Genomic DNA, 20,441 nt, shown 5'->3' with positions numbered 1-20,441 from the left:
CGCAGCAGTGCAAAAATCGCCTGCTAGCAATCAGGTCTGAATTATCCCCTTAGTTAGAGCCACTCTTAAGGGGGGTACACACTGAGCGATAATCTAAGCAATCTGACTAGATTGCTTATATTTTTAGCAAGATCGCTCCGTGTGTAGCCCTAACAGCGATAGCGATGCGCAGCCCCGCGCATCGCTATCGCTGCTGCTAGATTGGCATGCATGCAGGCCAATCTAGCGGGTCGCTCACTTCACCCGCTGGGTGAAGTGAGCGGCCCCCCCCGTCTCCCCCCGCACGCTCAGCACAGATCGCGCTGTGCTGAGCGCCGGGAGAGATGTGTGCTGAGCGGTTCGCTCAGCACACATCTCTCCTGCATCGGGCCGTGAGTACTGGCCTTTAGCTGTGATGTGGCGAAAGGCTTATTGTATATTTGCATGTAACTAAGACTTCTGCATTTTATTAACAAATAGAATGTTAGTTGTTTTACTGGTCTACTGCAGAGTGCTAGTGAATAATTTTCTATTTATCTTTTCTTCCTTTTCTAGCATCTACTTTAATTCTATAATGATTTGAGCAACTTCCATTTTCTATATAACTTCCTATAATTATGAATAAATGTCTGTGACACTGGTTTCTTATCTCTGCCCTGGTTCCTCTTTGTTAGGATATGTTTTGAGTGGTTAGAGAATGAATAATGTTATAAGTGATCTCTTTCTGTGGACACTTGTTGATGTTAGCATCCTATTAATTTGTTTGCATTGTGCTGAGATAAATGTTCGGGCTGCATGAAGTGACTCTCACATGTATCCCCAGACAATTACATAATATAAATATAAACACATCCATAGAGTCTCACACGAAGAAGCACTTCATTATTCCCTTGATGTTTAAACTACTATGGAGATATAACAGAGGAAACACAAATCACAAAACAGTTTTTTCTTATTTCCTAATTTCTATTGCACATACCTACAACTCTCCAAATACCCTCCACATACCCTTACTCACTTTATCCTACATGCCAACCCCAATTATCATCCATTTACATCCCGGCAGCCGTAACTGGAGATGCAGCTGAGTTGTGTACTACTCATTATTGCTCATAGTTGCGTACGTTTGGTCCGGAGCATATGTCCACACTGTCGGGTGTGTTTAATTCTACAATCAGCCCCATAGCATTAGTGCAGAGAGTATAATAAACTGACAACTTTGGGCAGTGGTACAAGTAGAAAAAATGTTTTATAGGTACTGTGTGCCCGCTCGGCCAAAAAATGGGTGTGGCCAAATGCTACATGGGGCATGGCCAATGAAAATGGGGGCGTGATACACATATGGGGGGCCAGATACACATATGACCCCAGTAGTGCCAGATACATATATGCCCCCACCGTGCCAGATATGCTCCTACAGTGCCAGATACACAAATGCCCCACGGTGCCAGATACAAAAATGCCCCCAGTAGTGCCATATATGCCCCCACAGTGCCAGATACACATTGCCCCAGACTGCCAGATACACATAACCCCACAGTGCCAGATACACATTGCCCCACAGTGCCAGATACACATATGCCATATATGTCCCCACAGTGCCAGATACACATATGCCCCCACAGTGCCAGATATGCCCCCACAGTGCCAGATACACTTACAGTGGTGGCCAAAATTGCAGACACTTTTTGAAATTTGAATGTTTTTCAACCTTGAATGCTTAGAAAAACTGTTTCACTTCACGTAGTGCAATGATTCTTATATCAAATGAAAGGAAATGTAATGCTGAATTCAACACAATAAACAGAGGTCAAATATTAGCATTACAAGGAAGTTATGCTACTTTCAGTCAGACAAAGAAGCACAAATGCGTGAATTTCAAGATGCGGATTGTAGTAACAGCCACTACCAGTCAATCGGAATCGTCGTTCTGAGGACCAATCAGTTGTCGTTTATGAGCAGGTGCAAGGTCATGTTCAAAGGTGGGAAAGGTCAGTTTGGCTGTTTCATATTTGCAGAATAAAGTTGGTTACTGAAGTGCAATTATGGTTGGATGTTTGTGTGTATTGTTTAGCGCTATTGACAGTGTAAAAAATAAACACAACAATGTCGTCCAGGCAAAGTGGTGACTGGTCATCCAGGAAGAGATCTAGGATTGTGGTGTTACGTGAAAATGGTATGCAGCAATTGCGAGAGAAGTTGGTGGGAATGTGACAACATCAGGAGTACGAAACTTTTGTTTACGCTATCAGGAAACACAATCTATACAAAACAAAGAAGGAAAAGGCCGTAAAAAGTGCACAACAGCTGTTGATGATAGGAGAATAAAACAAATTTGCGTCAGGGACAGATGGATGTCATCTGCGGCCATTAGCAGCAAACTGAGTGCAACTGGTGTTTTTGTCAGTGCAAGAATGGTACGGAGAAGACTAACTGAGGTTGGCCTGAAAGGTAGGCTTCCCCGAAAAAGCCATTCCTGAATAAAAGCAGTGGCAGAAAACAGTGGGCAAGAGAACACATATTATGCACAGAAGGTCAGTGGAAACAAGTGATATGGGAGTGACAAAACTAAGATATCGATATTTGGTAGTGATGGGAGAAAATATGTGAGACTCCTACAAGTAACATAGTAATTGAGGTTGAAAGAGGGGGCATAATGCCCATCGTGTTCAACCTGTATTAAGTTGAGTTGGTTATAATGTACCTGCTGAAGTAATGTTTTATGACTAGTTAAAAACTATAAATCATGCTACACCCGGATTAACAACATCAGTATTTTAAATGTTATAACCTTGGATATCATTTTCAATCAGAAAGTTATCCAATCCTTTTTTAAATGCATTTACAGAGTCCGCCATTACCACCTTCCCTGGCAGGGAATTCCAAATCCTTATTGCCCTAACAGTGAAGAATCCTTTCCTCCATTGCGTACGGAATTTTCTCTCCTCCAGCCTCAGCGAGTACCCACATGTCCTAAACAGTGTTTTTTTAATAAATAATTCCTCTGATAACTCATTGTAATGCCCCTTTACATATCTGAAGATATTAATAATGTCTCCTCTTAGACGCCTCTTTTCCAGTGTATACGTATTCAACCTAGTAAGCCTTTCCTCGTAATCCAGTCCCTCTAGCCCTTTAATCAATTTAGTAGCTCGCCTTTGAACCCTTTCGAGTTCACCGATATCTTTTTTTATACAGTGGTGCCCAAAAGTGAACACAATATTCCAGGTACGGACGTAGCAATGATTTGTACAGCGGCAGGATTACATCCTCGTCCCTTGTCTCAATTCCCCGTTTTATGCACGCTAGCACCTTACTTACCTTCTTTACTGCGCTTTGACATTGTGTACGTTTATTAAGCCTATTATCAATGAGTACCCCCAAATCTTTTTCCAATACTGTTACCCCTAGACTTTCCCATTTAATATGTAGGATGCAAGTTTGTTTTTAGTCCTGAAATGCATAACCTTGTATTTTTCTATACTGAACCTCATTCTCCATTTAGATGCCCAGGTTTCAAGTTTAGATAATTCATTCTGCAGAGACTCCACATCTATTTCCGAATTAATTACCCTACACAGTTTAGTATCATCTGCAAAGATTGACACTGTGCTTTCCAGGCCTATTTCTAGGTCATTGATAAATATTTTGAACAGCAATGGCCTGAGTACGGACCCTTGTGGTATTCCGCTGACTACTGGGGTCCAGCTTGAGGACTTCCCGTTTACCACTACTCGTTGTACCCTGTTATCCAGCCAGTTACTTATTCATGTGCAAACAGTTTTTCCTAGGCCAAGCTCCTTTAATTTGGTGATCAGTCTCCTGTGAGGTACTGTATCGAAGGATTTTGCAAAATCTAAGTAGACCACATCCACTGCTTTTCCCTGGTCAAGATTATTGCTCACTTCCTCGTAGAAGCTAATTAAGTTAGATTGACATGATCTGTCCCTCACAAACCCATGCTGGTTCTTGCTAATAATCATAGCGGTCTGTAGATACTCCTGTATGCTATCCCTTAGAATTCCTTCCAATATTTTCCCCACTATAGATGTCAAACTAACCGGTCTGTAATTACCCGGATGATTTTTGGATCCCTTTTTAAATAATGGCACTACCACAGCTATAGGCCAATCCTTCGGTACCATACCTGATCTAATTGAACTATTGAAAATCAAGTATAGGGGTCTTGCTAGTTGTGACCTAAGCTCCATAAGAACCCTCGGGTGAAGTCCATCAGGACCAGGTGATTTATTAATCTTAATTTTGCTTAGTCTCTCACTCGGACTACTTCTTCACAAATCATTACTGTAACTATCGTTATGCACTACTCCCACCATCAGTTCTTCTCTAGTGAACACTGATGAAAAACATTTGTTCAGTATTTTCGCTTTTATTTTGTCATCATTTATCAATACTTCAAATTCATCTTTTATTGGACCTATGTTCTCCTTTTTTAACCTTTTACTGTTTATGTATTTAAAAAACTTTTTAAGATTGGATTTACTCTCTTTAACGATTTGCTTTTCATTTTCCATTTTAGCTGCTCTTACTGCTTTTTTGCATTTTTTATTGTATTCCTTGTAATACTTGAATGACTCCTCCCTTCCATTAGATTTAAATGCTTTGAAAGCATGCTTCTTTTTATCCATTTCTGCCTTGACCTTCTTGTTAAGCCACATCGGTTTGAGTTTAGTACTCCTGCATTTACTGCCCATGGGAATAAATTTGTGACTATTGCTATCTGTCAACCCTTTTAAAGCATCCCACATTTCCGAAGTGTTCTTGTTATGAAACAAAACTTCTCACGCAATGTCGTTAAGTGCACATCTCAGCATACTGAAATTAGCCTTCCTAAAGTTAAATGTTTTGGTTGAACCTTTATACTGTAGCTATGTTTCCTGAAACTGATGTCGAATGTGATCATATAGTGATCACTGTTACCAAAAGTCTCCCCAACTTTAGTGTTTGATATAATGTCCAGATTATTAGTAATTGCTAGATCCAGAGTAGTTTTACCCCTAGTTGGGTCCTCGACTAATTGAGACAAGTAGTGATCCTTTAACATATTTAAGAACATGTTGCCCCTAGCTTTAACACATAAATCGTTACTCCAATTTATATCAGGATAATTAAAATCCCCAATCACTAGGATGTCCCCCAATCCTGCAGCCCTTTCGATTTGCTGCAAGAGTTGTTCTTCCTCATGTATGCTAATAGCCGGCTGTTTGTAGCACGTACCTATGACTAGTTCTTTTGCATCAATACCCCCACTTGAAATTTCAACCCATAGTGACTCCACATTATCGCCAGTCTCCTCATAAATAACCTCCTTTAGGTATGGTTTAAGAGATGGTTTAACATAAAGACATAAACCTCCTCCTCTTTTGCTTGCTCTGTCCCTCCTGAAAAGAGAATACCCCTCCAAGTTTGCAACCCAGTTGTAAGAGTCGTCCCACCATGTTTCTGTAATACCTATAATGTCATACTCAGCCTTTGATGCGAACAATTCCAATTCCACCATTTTACCTGCTAGACTTCTTGCGTTTGCAAGCATACATTTTAGTTTAGCGGTTCCCTTGTCCGTTTGTTTTTTTAAAGATAACCTATCATGGTTTACTAGTGCGTTACTCTTACTGACTGTCCTTCTTGCTCCCTCTCCACCCCCACCATACTTAATACTGCCCACCTTACTCTTCTCTTTGATCAACCCAATGCTTCCGTCTAAATTCTCCACCCTGACATAAGTATTTTCCCTTATGCTCCGTACATCATTTTCTATATGCTGTAATGATGACACAAAGTTGTTAGTTAATGTTTTGGCAATACCTTTGTTAATACCCTTTGTAGAACCCATGTCAATACCCTTGCCAGCTGCTCTTTCCTTCCCCCCTTCTCAACCCCCATTTAACTCACTACCGCCACCCTTACTATTCTCACTGCCTGACCCATAGTTTCTAGCTAAACCCTCCCTCCAGGCTCCTAGTTTAAAAGCTCCTCCAACCCACTAACCATGCTTCCCCCAGCACCGCAGCCCCCTCCTCATTTGGGTGCAATCCATTGCGACAAAAAAGATGGCACCTGAGAAGTCTGCCCAGTGTTTCAAGAACACAAACCCCTCTTTCCTACACCAGTCTCTAAGCCACACATTTACCTCCCTGATCTCCCTCTGCCTCCCTGGGCTAGCGCGTGACACTGGTAATATTTCAGAGAATATTACCTTAGATGTCCTTTTTTTTAGTTTCTGGCCTAGGTCCCTATAATCTTTCTTAAGGACATCCCACCTACTACTAACATTGTCGTTGGTGCCAATGTGCACCAAGACCGCCAGGTCATTTCCAGCCCCTCCCAACAATCTATCTACCCGGTACGCAATGTGCCGTACCCGAGCACCCGGGAGACAACAGACCATACGGCGATCACGATCCCGGTAGCAGATTGCCCTATCTGCCTTACTGATGATAGAGTTCCCTATCACCACCATCTGCCTGGGTGCCTCTCTAGCTTTCATCTCATCTGAGCCAGAGGGACCACTCCTCCGGTTGCTAGTTGGAACAGTCTCCTCTGGCTACGTCATTTCGTCGCTATTATCCACCGAATCTTCGTCCAATCGGGCATATTTGTTTGGGTTTGATAGTTCAAAGATGTCGTGCCGCCCCCTCTTTTTCTTCCTTCTAACAGTGACCCAACTGGCTACCTGATTATCCTTGTCTACCAGTGACCCCTCCCACAACTCCTCCACCGTTCTATCTACGCCTTGCTCGAGATTATGAATATCCCTCAGACGCGTAACGGTCTGCTCTACATCAGTTACCTGGGCTTCCAGGACAACTGTTCGCACACATCTTGTGCCTATGTATTCGCACTGGATCGGCTGCTCCAGGTACCCACAAGACCCACTCACCCACAAGAGTGACCCCAATTAACTTTGAGGTTAACCGCAGACTGCAAAGTTCCCATCATTGGTTATAATGGAGCGCCGCTACGCTACATTGTAACCAGTGCACTCCTCCTGATTGACAGTGCAGGAGCGCACAGCCAATCAGGAGAGTGCCATGACGTGGTGCTCCCTGATTGGCTGGCGGGACCTTCACTGACAGGAGTCGCGGGGGGTCCCGCCAGTCGGAGAAAGGGGTTCCATGTGTAAACATGGAACCCCTTTCAGTGTGTGGACCGGGTTCTTCGCTTTTTTATTTTCAACAAGTACGTGGATTACAAACTGAAGAAGAGGACAGATCTACAACGGATTGTTTGTGAGCATAATTTTTATTTTCAGGTACCCCGTGGATTCTACTGGACAAGAGGACGAGGGGCTCCGTGTCAACATAGGTAAGTATGTGTGTAAGTGTGCATGTATGTCAATTAAATTATACTGTCACGGTGTGTGTCTTGTGTTTTTTGGGGGGTATTTTTTTTGTAGTAGAACTACAGGTACCAGCGGGCCCATTATTTTCCCGCATGCTGGTACTTGTGGTTCTCCAAGTACCAGCTTGCAGGGGAGGCTTGCTGGGACTTATAGTTCTTCTGCAAAAAAACAATATTCTTTATTTTACACTATGGCTATCAGCCTCCCATCCACCGCCCACGGATGGGGGGGACAGCCTCGGGCTTCACCCCTGGCCCTTGGGTGGCTGGAGGGAGGAACCCCTTGATTGAAGGGGTCCCCACTCCTCCAGGGTACCCCGGCCAGGGGTGACTAGTTGGGTGGGTAATGCCACGGCCGCAGGGACCAGTATAAAAGTGTCCCCCGGCTGTGGCATTATCTCTCTGGCTAGTGGAGCCCGGTGCTGGTTTAAAAAATACGGGAGACCCCTACGTCTTTTGTCCCCCATATTTTTGGAACCAGGACCGGACGCAGAGCCCGGTGCTGGTTGATGAAATATGGGGGGACCCCAGTCATTTTTTCCCCCTGTGTTTTTTCAACCAGGACCGGCTCAAAGAGCCCGAGGCTGGTTATGCTTAGGAGGGGGGACCCCACGCATATTTATTTTTTATTTTTAACCCATTCACACCCCTTCCCACTGATGAGCATGCACGGGTCTCACTGATCCGTGCATGCCTATCAGAATACGGATTAAAAAAGCAGGTCTATTTGAAAACTGCTTTTTTAACGTATTGTAACATTTACCGGCAGTGTTTGTCTATTGCTGGCAGTGATTGTGAATACAAATTCTTAGTAAATTACAGAGTTGTATAAAATAACAGGCATGTTTGACCGATGGTGTATTCATTCGTATTTTTTTTCTCTGCCCTCAAAAAAAAAATACGAATGCCCTCATCACAGCCGAGATTTCTGTTAAGTAAATTCTCGAGATGACACTTTGAAAAATAAATAAAAAATCGTGCAAAATCGGGAGCTTAGAAAATATACCCCCAAGATGGTCCATCGTATGGGTGTGTGGCTGTGAATTCAGACACTTAATCGCTCACATTGGAGGCCATACTCTGAGTGAGAATCGACAACTAACAATAGGCTGGTGCAACCTTTGATGGCACCAAGTGGTATTTCAGCATCTAAAGTGGGTGGCATAGTTCTTGTACAGTCAGATGCATGCTTTTACACCAGGGAAGGGCTTATACTAACATTAGCAGTGCTCGAAATGGGCCGGTATACACCGGTATAGCACACCAGCAGTTTGAGCACTTAAGACCCCCGCCGCCGCCTTTCAAATTCCGCGCCGTTCAAGCGCCAATTGGAGCTCTGAAACCGGCAGCCAATCAGAAGCGGCATCTCCTGATTGGCTGCCGGTCCGTGACAGATTTTAAATGGTGGACCTCACCAGAGCCACACTGAAGGCCTCCTTCGCACAACCGCTGCCCAGGGCCTTCTCCTCTGCACCACTGCTGCCCAGGGCCTTCTCTTTGTCACTGCCACTGCCCGCAGTCTCCTCCGCACCACTGCTGCACAGGGCCTGCTGACCACAGCCCCCTCCACTGCTCATAAGGTACTGTTACCCTGCTTCCCTATGTCCCTCTGTCACTCTTTCTGTCCCTCTGTCACTCTCCCTGTCACTGCTGTCACTCTTTCTGTCCCCCTGTCATTCTCTTTGTCCCTCTGCCACTGCTGTCACTCTCCTGTCACTGTCTCTGTCACTGCTGTCACTCTCCCTGTCCCTGCTATCACTCTCCCTGTCCCTATGTCTCTGCTGTCACTCTCCCTGTCCCTATGTCCCTGCTGTCACTCTCCCCTGTCCCTGCTGTCACTCTCCCTGTCCCTATGTCCCTGCATTCACTCTTTCACTCTCCCTGTCCCTATGTCCCAGCTGTCATTCTCCCTGTCCCTGAATTTTGGCTCATACTGTGTGGCATAATGTGAATTTTGGCTCATTCCATGGGCATAATGTGTAAGGGAAACCAGTACTAGACAGTATAAGGGGTCCTACTGTTGTGGTGCATAATGTGTATAAGGAGTATATAGTGTGGTACACTACACTTAAGGACACGCCCCCTTTGAGTGGCCACACCCCCTTTTACGGAGCACGCGCACATAATTACAACCTTCACTTTTCCATACCCCCACTTCAAAATTTCCACTTCAACCACTTAACATTAGTATAAAGTCGCATATGCGACTATGGCAAAAGATGCTTAGCGTGTGACCCTGAATCAACTCCATTATGTCAAAAGTTAAGATTCTATTAAAACAAAAATCCAGATCATAATTACATGTAACCAATAAACATGCGAATGGCAATACATCAGACACCCTAGCCCCGTAAAATCTCTGCACAAAGGAAAAATATGGCCTATTAGGTATTATTTTAAGGAATGCTGGAATGTTCACTGGCAACCAATCAGACATGTACAGTTAGAATTAACTAACTGCAACTTTGGGAAATATAGCACGAGGTAGGAGGCCACTGGAAATGTAGATGTATAACAGCAGAGATGTATTGTGTGTAGCACTGGTAATGTGGGAGGAGTTACCTTATTAACAGGTGTTCTATGGAGAAGGTTAGAGGGATGATGCATCAAGCTGTGTTTGCGGTAAACAGCTGATAGGATTTTTTTTATATGCAATAATTTTCATATGCATCAAAATCTTACCTGATTATTTTCGCCTTATGGTTTCTTTAATTATCGTCATGGTATGAAGGCATAATTTAGAACAGAAGTGGGTTTCTTGTAACCTTATTTTCTAATGTTATTGTAAATATGCAGTTATAAAAAAAACATATATTGTATATGAATATTTTATTACATTTGCATTTAATAAACTTTCTTTTCACTGTACTCCTATCACAATCATTAAAGACAAAAATATATATAATTCATTTCTAGCCTATATATATATATATAAGTAATAGTTTATCGTATTTTTATTTAAGCCAACTCAACAATCGTACATGTGTCGAAAAAATCTAATTCAGAGATGCGATAAGAGGCGGTAAGAATCTAAAAGTTACAGGTCTCTTTTGTGATTAATGATACATCCCGCCCTAGCTCTTAGTCTAGACAGTCCTGGGTTCCGTACATATGGGATAAGAACAGACAACGGGTCAGGTAATAGTGTGTTTTTTTTCCATTCCAGGGTCTGACACACAATGTGCTGCAAAAGTAGGAGCCCACCCGAAGACCGCAGCTAACATCATGACACAGCCGAACCTTGTGATCACACATTCACAATAATGTATTTACCACCCTACACTGCCTTCTATGTCTGACTCCTCCTTTTCTTTTTTAGATAGAGTTCCATAAAAATGCTATCAGCTAAAGATATGCTAAAGAAAGATACAATAAAACCACAGTAAAAGAAGGATATGGCTAATATGATATATGGAGTTTTATTACAATGTTTATTTTTTTAATCGGAAATGTTAATATTATCATGTCTGCTTTGATGTATTAGATTTTGAAGTAACAAGGCAAAATAAAATGTCTTTACCATGGCAACCGCCGTGGTTGTTCATGTCTCTCCACTTAATTGCTCTGAGGTCACCTTCCCACTGCGCATCTGGCATTGATCCTGGTACATCTACAATAATAAAAAACAAACCATTCAATTAGATTTATCATTTCAAAAACAGATTCTCAGTAATGTTGGCGGCATAGTGGGGAAATGGGAGAAGTTTGGTTTTCTAATGCCAAGCAATATACAGCAACTGTAAAATATGACCCTCATCTCATTAAAAGAAACATGTTTCGGAAAAGTTACATTCATGAATTTGTGACCAAAATGCTAATACATGGGTAAACTGGCAATAAACACCCACTAGATATAATTTTTACAAGTGTAACTTTACCACTCCCTTTTTTCTCATATGCTCACTTGCAATCTAATATTTTTTGTTCTATATTCCAATTTATCTACAGTTTGTAAATACTGATTATTTCACATTTTTTTGCTTGTGTTGTGTTCTCATTAATATTTCATATTTTACAGAAAAACATTCCAATATTTTACTTATACAGAAAATACTGACAACCAAAGATGACAATAGATTAAAACGTCACCTGACAGTGGTGGTCATTCCGAGTTGATCGCTCGCTAGCAGTTTTTAGCAGCCGTGCAAACGCATTGTCGCCGCCCACTGGGGAGTGTATTTTTGCTTTGCAGAAGTGCGAACGCCTGTGCAGCAGACGCCTGCAAAAACATTTTGTGCAAAACAAGACCAGCCCTGTAGTTACTCTTCGTGTGCGTTGATTCTAATGTTGTTGGGTTGGCTTTTGACGTTACACACCCGCCCACCGTTCGGCCAGCCACGCCTGCGTTTTCCCTGGCACGCCTGCGTTTTTCTAAGCACTCCCTGAAAACGGTCAGTTGACACCCAGAAAAGCCCCCTTCCTGTCAATCTTCTTGCGGCCACCAGTGCGAATGAAAACGTTGCTGGAACCTGTGCAAAACCACAAAGGACTTTGTACTCGTACGTTGTGCATGCGCATTGCGGTCCATACGCATGCGCAGAAATGCCGATTTTTATCCTGATCGCTGCGCTGCGAACAACGGTAGCTAGCGATCAACTCGGAATGACCCCCAGTGAATTATAGAAAGCTTTATACTTTCATCTTCCAGCACTGCTGTTTAGCTCGCTTCTCTGCCGACCAGCACCTCCTTCCCCTCACAGGCCATGAGTTAGCTTACTACAGAAACATATTCAAAACTAGTGATGAGCGGGTTCGGTTTCTCGGAAACCGAACCCCCCCAAACTTCACCCATTTTACACGGGTCCGAGGCAGGTTCGAACCTTCCCGCCTTGCTCGGCTAACCCGAGCGCGCCCGAACGTCATCATCCCGCTGTCGGATTCTCGCGAGATTCGGATTCTATATAAGCAGCCGCGCGTCGCCGCCATTTTCACTCGTTGGAGATGATAGGGAGAGGACGTGGCTGGCGTCCTCTCCGTTTATTGTTGAACTTGATTGCTTTATTGCTTAATTGTGGGGAGGACTGGGGAGCAGCTGTTAGGAGGAGTACAGTGCAGAGTTTTGCTGATAAGTGACCACCAGTTTTATCCGTTCTCTGCCTGAAAAAAACGCTCCATACCATATCTGTGCTCAGTGTGCTGCATAATATATCTGTGCTCACACTGCTTAATTGTGGGGACTGGGGAGCAGCTGTATTATATAGCAGGAGAACAGTGCAGAGTTTTGCTGACAGTGACCACCAGTATACGTTGTCTGCCTGAAAAACACTCCATATCTGTGCTCAGTGTGCTGCTTTATTGTGGGGACTGGGGACCACCAGTATAATTAATATTATATAGGAGGAGTACAGTGCAGAGTTTTGCTGACCAGTGACCACCAGTATACTATATATAGCAGTACGATACGGAAGGCCACTGCTGTGCCTACCTCTGTGTCGTCATTAAGTATACTATCCATCTACATTCTATACCTGTGGTGCATTTTAGTTTTGTAGTTTGCTGACACAGTGACCACCAGTATACTATATATAGCAGTACGGTAGGCCACTGCTGTACCTACCTCTGTGTCGTCATTCATTAAGTATACTATCCATCTACATTCTATACCTGTGGTGCATTTTAGTTTTGTAGTTTGCTGACACAGTGACCACCAGTATACTATATATAGCAGTACGATACGGAAGGCCACTGCTGTGCCTACCTCTGTGTCGTCATTAAGTATACTATCCATCTACATTCTTTACCTGTGGTGCATTTTAGTTTTGCAGTTTGCTGACACAGTGACCACCAGTATACTATATATAGCAGTACGGAAGGCCACTGCTGTACCTACCTCTGTGTCGTCATTCATTAAGTATACTATCCATCTACATTCTATACCTGTGGTGCATTTTAGTTTTGCAGTTTGCTGACACAGTGACCACCAGTATACTATATATAGCAGTACGGTACGGAAGGCCACTGCTGTACCTACCTCTGTGTCGTCATTCATTAAGTATACTATCCATCTACATTCTATACCTGTGGTGCATTTTAGTTTTGCAGTTTGCTGACATAGTGACCACCAGTATACTATATATAGCAGTACGGAAGGCCACTGCTGTACCTACCTCTGTGTCGTCATTCATTAAGTATACTATCCATCTACATTCTATACCTGTGGTGCATTTTAGTTTTGCAGTTTGCTGACACAGTGACCACCAGTATACTATATATAGCAGTACGGAAGGCCACTGCTGTACCTACCTCTGTGTCGTCATTCATTAAGTATACTATCCATCTACATTCTATACCTGTGGTGCATTTTAGTTTTGCAGTTTGCTGACACAGTGACCACCAGTATACTATATATAGCAGTACGATACGGAAGGCCACTGCTGTGCCTACCTCTGTGTCATCATTAAGTATACTATCCATCTACATTCTATACCTGTGGTGCATTTTAGTTTTGCAGTTTGCTGACACAGGGACCACCAGTATACTATATATAGCAGTACGATACGGAAGGCCACTGCTGTGCCTACCTCTGTGTCGTCATTAAGTATACTATCCATCTACATTCTATACCTGTGGTGCATTTTAGTTTTGCAGTTTGCTGAGACAGTGACCACCAGTATACTATATATAGCAGTACGGAAGGCCACTGCTGTACCTACCTCTGTGTCGTCATTCATTAAGTATACTATCCATCTACATTCTATACCTGTGGTGCATTTTAGTTTTGCAGTTTGCTGACACAGTGACCACCAGTATACTATATATAGCAGTACGATACGGAAGGCCACTGCTGTGCCTACCTCTGTGTCGTCATTAAGTATACTATCCATCTACATTCTATACCTGTGGTGCATTTTAGTTTTGCAGTTTGCTGACACAGTGACCACCAGTATACTATATATAGCAGTACGATACGGAGGGCCACTGCTGTGCCTACCTCTGTGTCGTCATTAAGTATACTATCCTTCTACATTCTATACCTGTGGTGCGCCTCTTTTTTTCTTTGCATCATGTGCTGTTTGGGGACAATTTTTTTGAAGTGCCATCCTGTCTTGACACTGCAGTGCCACTCCTAGATGGGCCAGGTGTTTGTGTCGGCCACTTGTGTCGCTTAGCTTAGTCACACAGCGACCTTGGTGCACCTCTTTCTTTCTTTGCATCATGTGCTGTTTGGGGACAATTTTTTTGAAGTGCCATCCTGTCTTGACACTGCAGTGCCACTCCTAGATGGGCCAGGTGTTTGTGTCGGCCACTTGTGTCGCTTAGCTTAGTCACACAGCGACCTTGGTGCGCCTCTTTTTTTCTTTGCATCATGTGCTGTTTGGGGACAATTTTTTTGAAGTGCCATCCTGTCTTGACACTGCAGTGCCACTCCTGGATGGGCCAGGTGTTTGTGTCGGCCACTTGTGTCGCTTAGCTTAGTCACACAGCGACCTTGGTGCGCCTCTTTTTTTTCTTTGCATCATGTGCTGTTTGGGGACAATTTTTTTGAAGTGCCATCCTGTCTTGACACTGCAGTGCCACTCCTAGATGGGCCAGGTGTTTGTGTCGGCCACTTGTGTCGCTTAGCTTAGTCACACAGCGACCTTGGTGCGCCTCTTTTTTTTCTTTGCATCATGTGCTGTTTGGGGACAATTTTTTTGAAGTGCCATCCTGTCTTGACACTGCAGTGCCACTCCTAGATGGGCCAGGTGTTTGTGTCGGCCACTTGTGTCGCTTAGCTTAGTCACACAGCGACCTTGGTGCGCCTCTTTTTTTCTTTGCATCATGTGCTGTTTGGGGACAATTTTTTTGAAGTGCCATCCTGCCTGACACTGCAGTGCCACTCCTAGATGGGCCAGGTGTTTGTGTCGGCCACTTGTGTCGCTTAGCTTAGCCATCCAGCGACCTCGGTGCAAATTGTAGGACTAAAAATAATATTGTGAGGTGTGAAGTGTTCAGAATAGACTGGAAATGAGTGGAAATTATGGTAATTGAGGTTAATAATACTATGGGATCAAAATGACCCCCAAATTCTATGATTTAAGCTGTTTTTTAGGGTTTTTTGAAAAAAACACCCGAATCCAAAACACACCCGAATCCGACAAAAAAATTTCGGTGAGGTTTTGCCAAAACGCGTCCGAATCCAAAACACGGCCGCGGAACCGAATCCAAAACCAAAACACAAAACCCGAAAAATGTCCGGTGCACATCACTATTCAAAACCATTCAACAAAATATCCTGCATACACAACCCACCTTCTACTACACACATCAATCCCCATTCTCTCCACAGGAGAGCTCCCAGTGCCTGAGTTAAATTCTCTGCAGTCATTTCACCATCTAATTCTACAACCTATCCCCTCAACCCTATTTCCTCTTCTCTACTTCTACACCATTTCATGTCCACCTTTTATTCATCTCTTCAAATTACTCCTTTACTTTAACATATCCATTTTCTTTTTTTATTTTGGAAGTTTTGCTCAGCATAATACAGGTTGAGTATCCCTTATCCAAAATGCTTGGGACCAGAGGCATTTTGGATATCGGATTTTTCCGTACTTTGGAATAATTGCATACCGTAATGAGATATCACGGTGATGGGACCTAAATCTAAGCACATAATGCATTTATGTTACATATACACCTTATACATACAGCCTGAAGGTAATTTTAGCCATTATTTTTATAACCTTGTGCATTAAACAAAGTGTGTCTACATTCACACAATTCATTTATGTTTCATATACACCTTATACACACAACCTGAAGGTCATTTAATACAATATTTTTAATAACTTTGTGTATTAAACAAAGTTTGTGTACATTGGGCCAATAAAAAACAAAGGTTTCACTATCTCACTCTCACTCGAAAAAGTCCGTATTTCGGAATATTCTGTATTTCGGAATATTTGGATATGGGATACTCAAACTGTATAATTAAAACAATAAGAATTTACTTACCGATAATTCTATTTCTCGGAGTCCGTAGTGGATGCTGGGGTTCCTGAAAGGACCATGGGGAATAGCGGCTCCGCAGGAGACAGGGCACAAAAGTAAAGCTTTTACAGGTCAGGTGGTGTGTACTGGCTCCTCCCCCTATGACCCTCCTCCAGACTCCAGTTAGGTACTGTGCCCGGACGAGCGTACACAATAAGGGAGGATTTTGAATCCCGGGTAAGACTCATACCAGCCACACCAATCACACCGTACAACTTGTGATCTAAACCCAGTTAACAGTATGATAACAGAGGAGCCTCTGAAAGATGGCTTCCTAAACAATAACCCGAATTAGTTAACAATAACTATGTGCAGATAATCCGCACTTGGGATGGGCGCCCAGCATCCACTACGGACTCCGAGAAATAGAATTATCGGTAAGTAAATTCTTATTTTCTCTATCGTCCTAAGTGGATGCTGGGGTTCCTGAAAGGACCATGGGGATTATACCAAAGCTCCCAAACGGGCGGGAGAGTGCGGATGACTCTGCAGCACCGAATGAGAGAACTCCAGGTCCTCCTTTGCCAGGGTATCAAATTTGTAAAAATTTACAAACGTGTTCTCCCCTGACCACGTAGCTGCTCGGCAGAGTTGTAATGCCGAGACCCCTCGGGCAGCCGCCCAAGATGAGCCCACCTTCCTTGCGGAATGGGCCTTAACAGATTTAGGCTGTGGCAGGCCTGCCACAGAATGTACAAGTTGAATTTTGTTACAAATCCAACGAGCAATCGACTGCTTAGAAGCAGGTGCACCCAACTTGTTGGGTGCATACAGTATAAACAGCGAGTCAGATTTTCTGACTCCAGCCGTCCTTTAAATGTATATTTTTAAGGCTCTGACAACGTCCAACAACTTGGAGTCCTTCAAGTCGTCTGTAGCCGCAGGCACTACAATAGGCTGGTTCAGGTGAAACGCTGATACCACCTTAGGGAGAAAATGCGGACGCGTCCGCAGCTCTGCCCTATGTCGAATGGAAAATTAAATAAGGGCTTTTATAAAACAAAGCCGCCAGTTCAGATACTCTCCCGGCCGAAGCCAGGGCCAGTAACATAGTCACTTTCCATGTGAGATATTTCAAATCCACATTCTTTAGTGGTTCAAACCAATTGGATTTGAGGAAATCTAAAACTACATTTAGATCCCACGGTGCCACCTTAGGCACCACAGGAGGCTGTATATGCAGTACTCCTTTGATAAAAATCTGGACCTCAGGGACTGAGGCCAATTCTTTTTGGAAGAATATTGATAGGGCCGAAATTTGAACCTTAATAGATCCCAATTTGAGACCCATAGACAATCCTGATTGCAGGAAATGTAGGAAAACGACCCAGTTGAAATTCCTCCCTCGGAGCACTCCGCTGCTCGCACCCCGCAACATATTTTCGCCAAATACGGCGATAATGCTTCGCGGTGACTTCCTTCCTTGCCTTTATCAAGGTAGGAATGACTTCTTCTGGAATGCCTTTTCCTTTTAGGATCTGGCATTCAAACGCCATGCCGTCAAACGCAGCCGCGGTAAGTCTTGAAAAAAAAAACAAGTACCCTGCTGAAGCAGGTCCCTTCTCAGAAGTAGAGGCCACGGATCGTCCGTGACCATCTCTTGAAGTTCCGGGTACCAAGTCCTTCTTGGCCAATCCGGAGCCACTAGTCTTACTCCTCTTTGCCGTATAATCCTCAATACCTTTGGTATGAGAGGCAGAGGAGGAAACACATATACCGACTGGTACACCCAAGGTGTTACCAGCGCGTCCACAGCTATTGCCTGCGGATCTCTTGACCTGGCGCAATACCTGTCCAGTGTTTTGTTGAGGCGAGACGCCATCATGTCCACCATTGGTTTTACCCAACGGTTTAATAGCATGTGGAAAACTTCTGGATGAAGTCCCCACTCTCCCGGGTGAAGGTCGTGTCTGCTGAGGAAGTCTGCTTCCCAGTTGTCCACGCCCGGGATGAATACTGCTGACAGTGCTATCACGTGATTCTCCGCCCAGCGAAGGATCCTGGCAGCTTCTGCTATTGCCCTCCTGCTTCTTGTGCCGCCCTGTCTGTTTACATGGGCGACTGCCGTGATGTTGTCCGACTGGATCAACACCGGTCTTCCTTGAAGCAGAGGTTCCGCCTGGCTTAGAGCATTGTAGATTGCTCTTAGTTCCAGAATGCTTATGTGAAGAGACTTTTTCAGGCTCGACCACACTCCCTGGAAATTTCTTCCCTGTGTGACTGCTCCCCAGCCTCTCAGGCTGGCATCCGTGGTCACCAGGATCCAATCCTGCATGCCGAATCTGCGGCCCTCCAATAGATGAGCCTCCTGCAACCACCACAGAAGGGATACCCTTGTCCTCGGCGACAGGGTTATCCGCAGGTGCATCTGAAGATGCGACCCTGACCATTTGTCCAACAGATCCCTTTGCATGGAATCTGCCGAAAGGGATTGCTTCGTAAGAAGCTACCATTTTTTCCCAGGACTCTTGTGCATTGATGTACAGACACCTTTCCTGGTTTTAGGAGGTTCCTGACCAGGTCAGATAACTCCTTGGCTTTTTCTTCGGGAAGAAAAACCTTTTTCTGAACTGTGTCCAGAATCATCCCCAGGAACAGCAGACGAGTTGTCGGCATTAATTGGGATTTTGGAATATTCAGAATCCATCCGTGCTGCTTTAGCACCTCTTGAGATAGTGCTAAACCCATCTCTAGCTGTTCTCTGGACCTTGCCCTTATTAGGAGATCGTCCAAGCATGGGATAATTAATACGCCTTTTCTTCGAAGAAGAAATATTATCTCGGCCATTACCTTTGTAAAGACCCGAGGTGCCGTGGACAAACCAAACGGCAGCGTCTGAAACTGATAGTGACAGTTTTGTACAACGAACCTGAGGTACCCCTGGTGTGAGGGGTAATTGGAACGTGGAGATACGCATCCTTGATGTCCAAGGATACCATAAAGTCCCCTTCTTCCAGGTTCGCTATCACTGCTCTGAGTGACTCCATCTTGAACTTGAACTTCTTTATGTACAGGTTCAAGGACTTCAGATTTAGAATAGGCCTTACCGAGCCATCCGGCTTCGGTACCACAAAAAGAGTGGAATAATACCCCTTCTCTTGTTGTAGAAGAGGTACCTTGACTATCACCTGCTGAGAATACAGCTTGTGAATGGCTTCCAAAACCGTCTCCCTTTCTGAGGGGGACGTTGGTAAAGCAGACTTCAGGAAACGGTGAGGTGGCTCTGTCTCTAATTTCAACCTGTACCCCTGAGATATTATCTGCAGGATCCAGGGATTTACCTGCGAGTGAGCCCACTGCGCGCTGTAATTCTTGAGACGACCGCCTACCGCCCCCGAGTCCGCTTGCGAAGCCCCAGCGTCATGCTGAGGCTTTTGTAGAAGCCGGGGAGGGCTTCTGTTCCTGGGAAGGAGCTGCCTGTTGCTGTCTCTTCCCTCGTCCTCTGCCTCGTGGCAGATATGAATAGCCCTTTGCTCTCTTATTTTTAAAGGAACGAAAGGGCTGCGGTTGAAAGGTCGGTGCCTTTTTCTGTTGGGGAGTGACTTGAGGTAGAAAGGTGGATTTCCCGGCCGTAGCCGTGGCCACCAAATCCGATAGACCGACCCCAAATAACTCCTCTACGCATCGCCTGTCCACTGTCGTGTCCATAAAGCTCTTCTGGCCGAAATGGACATAGCACTTACCCGTGATGCCAGTGTGCAGATATCTCTCTGTGCATCACGCATATAAAGAAATGCATCCTTTATTTGTTCTAACGACAGTAAAATATTGTCCCTGTCCAGGGTATCAATATTTTCGATCAGGGACTCTGACCAAACTACCCCAGCACTGCACATCCAGGCAGTCGCAATAGCTGGTCGTAGTATAACACCTGCATGTGTGTATATACCTTTTTGGATATTTTCCATCCTCCTATCTGATGGATCTTTAAGTGCGGCCGTCTCAGGAGAGGGTAACGCCACTTGTTTTGATAAGCGTGTTAGCGCTTTGTCCACCCTAGGAGGTGTTTCCCAGCGCTCCCTAACCTCTGGCGGGAAAGGGTATAAAGCCAATAACTTCTTTGAAATTAGCAGTTTTTTATCGGGGCACCCCACGCTTCATCACACACGTCATTTAATTCTTCTGAT

At 44.2% G+C, this 20,441-nt stretch overlaps 1 protein-coding gene and 1 long non-coding RNA gene across 2 annotated transcripts in view; one reads left to right on the top strand and one right to left on the bottom strand.

Moving 5' to 3' along the window:
• Positions 1 to 10,922, top strand: part of LOC134927974 (uncharacterized) — a 117,261-nt gene extending 106,339 nt beyond the window's left edge. Inside the window, exon 4 of the long non-coding RNA XR_010177795.1 lies at positions 10,508 to 10,922. This is a non-coding gene — a long non-coding RNA (uncharacterized LOC134927974). The remainder of the gene's footprint in view (positions 1 to 10,507) is intronic.
• Positions 1 to 20,441, bottom strand: part of LOC134927972 (N-acetyllactosaminide beta-1,6-N-acetylglucosaminyl-transferase-like) — a 158,132-nt gene that overhangs the window by 25,669 nt on the left and 112,022 nt on the right. The window contains exon 2 of the mRNA XM_063923136.1: positions 10,862 to 10,951. Within this exon, the coding sequence (XP_063779206.1) occupies positions 10,862 to 10,951 (90 nt within the window). The remainder of the gene's footprint in view (positions 1 to 10,861; positions 10,952 to 20,441) is intronic.

The sequence above is a fragment of the Pseudophryne corroboree genome, chromosome 5 (assembly GCF_028390025.1).
Source record: "Pseudophryne corroboree isolate aPseCor3 chromosome 5, aPseCor3.hap2, whole genome shotgun sequence".
Lineage (NCBI taxonomy): Eukaryota > Metazoa > Chordata > Amphibia > Anura > Myobatrachidae > Pseudophryne > Pseudophryne corroboree.
This window is presented reverse-complemented; position numbering and strand designations above follow the sequence as displayed.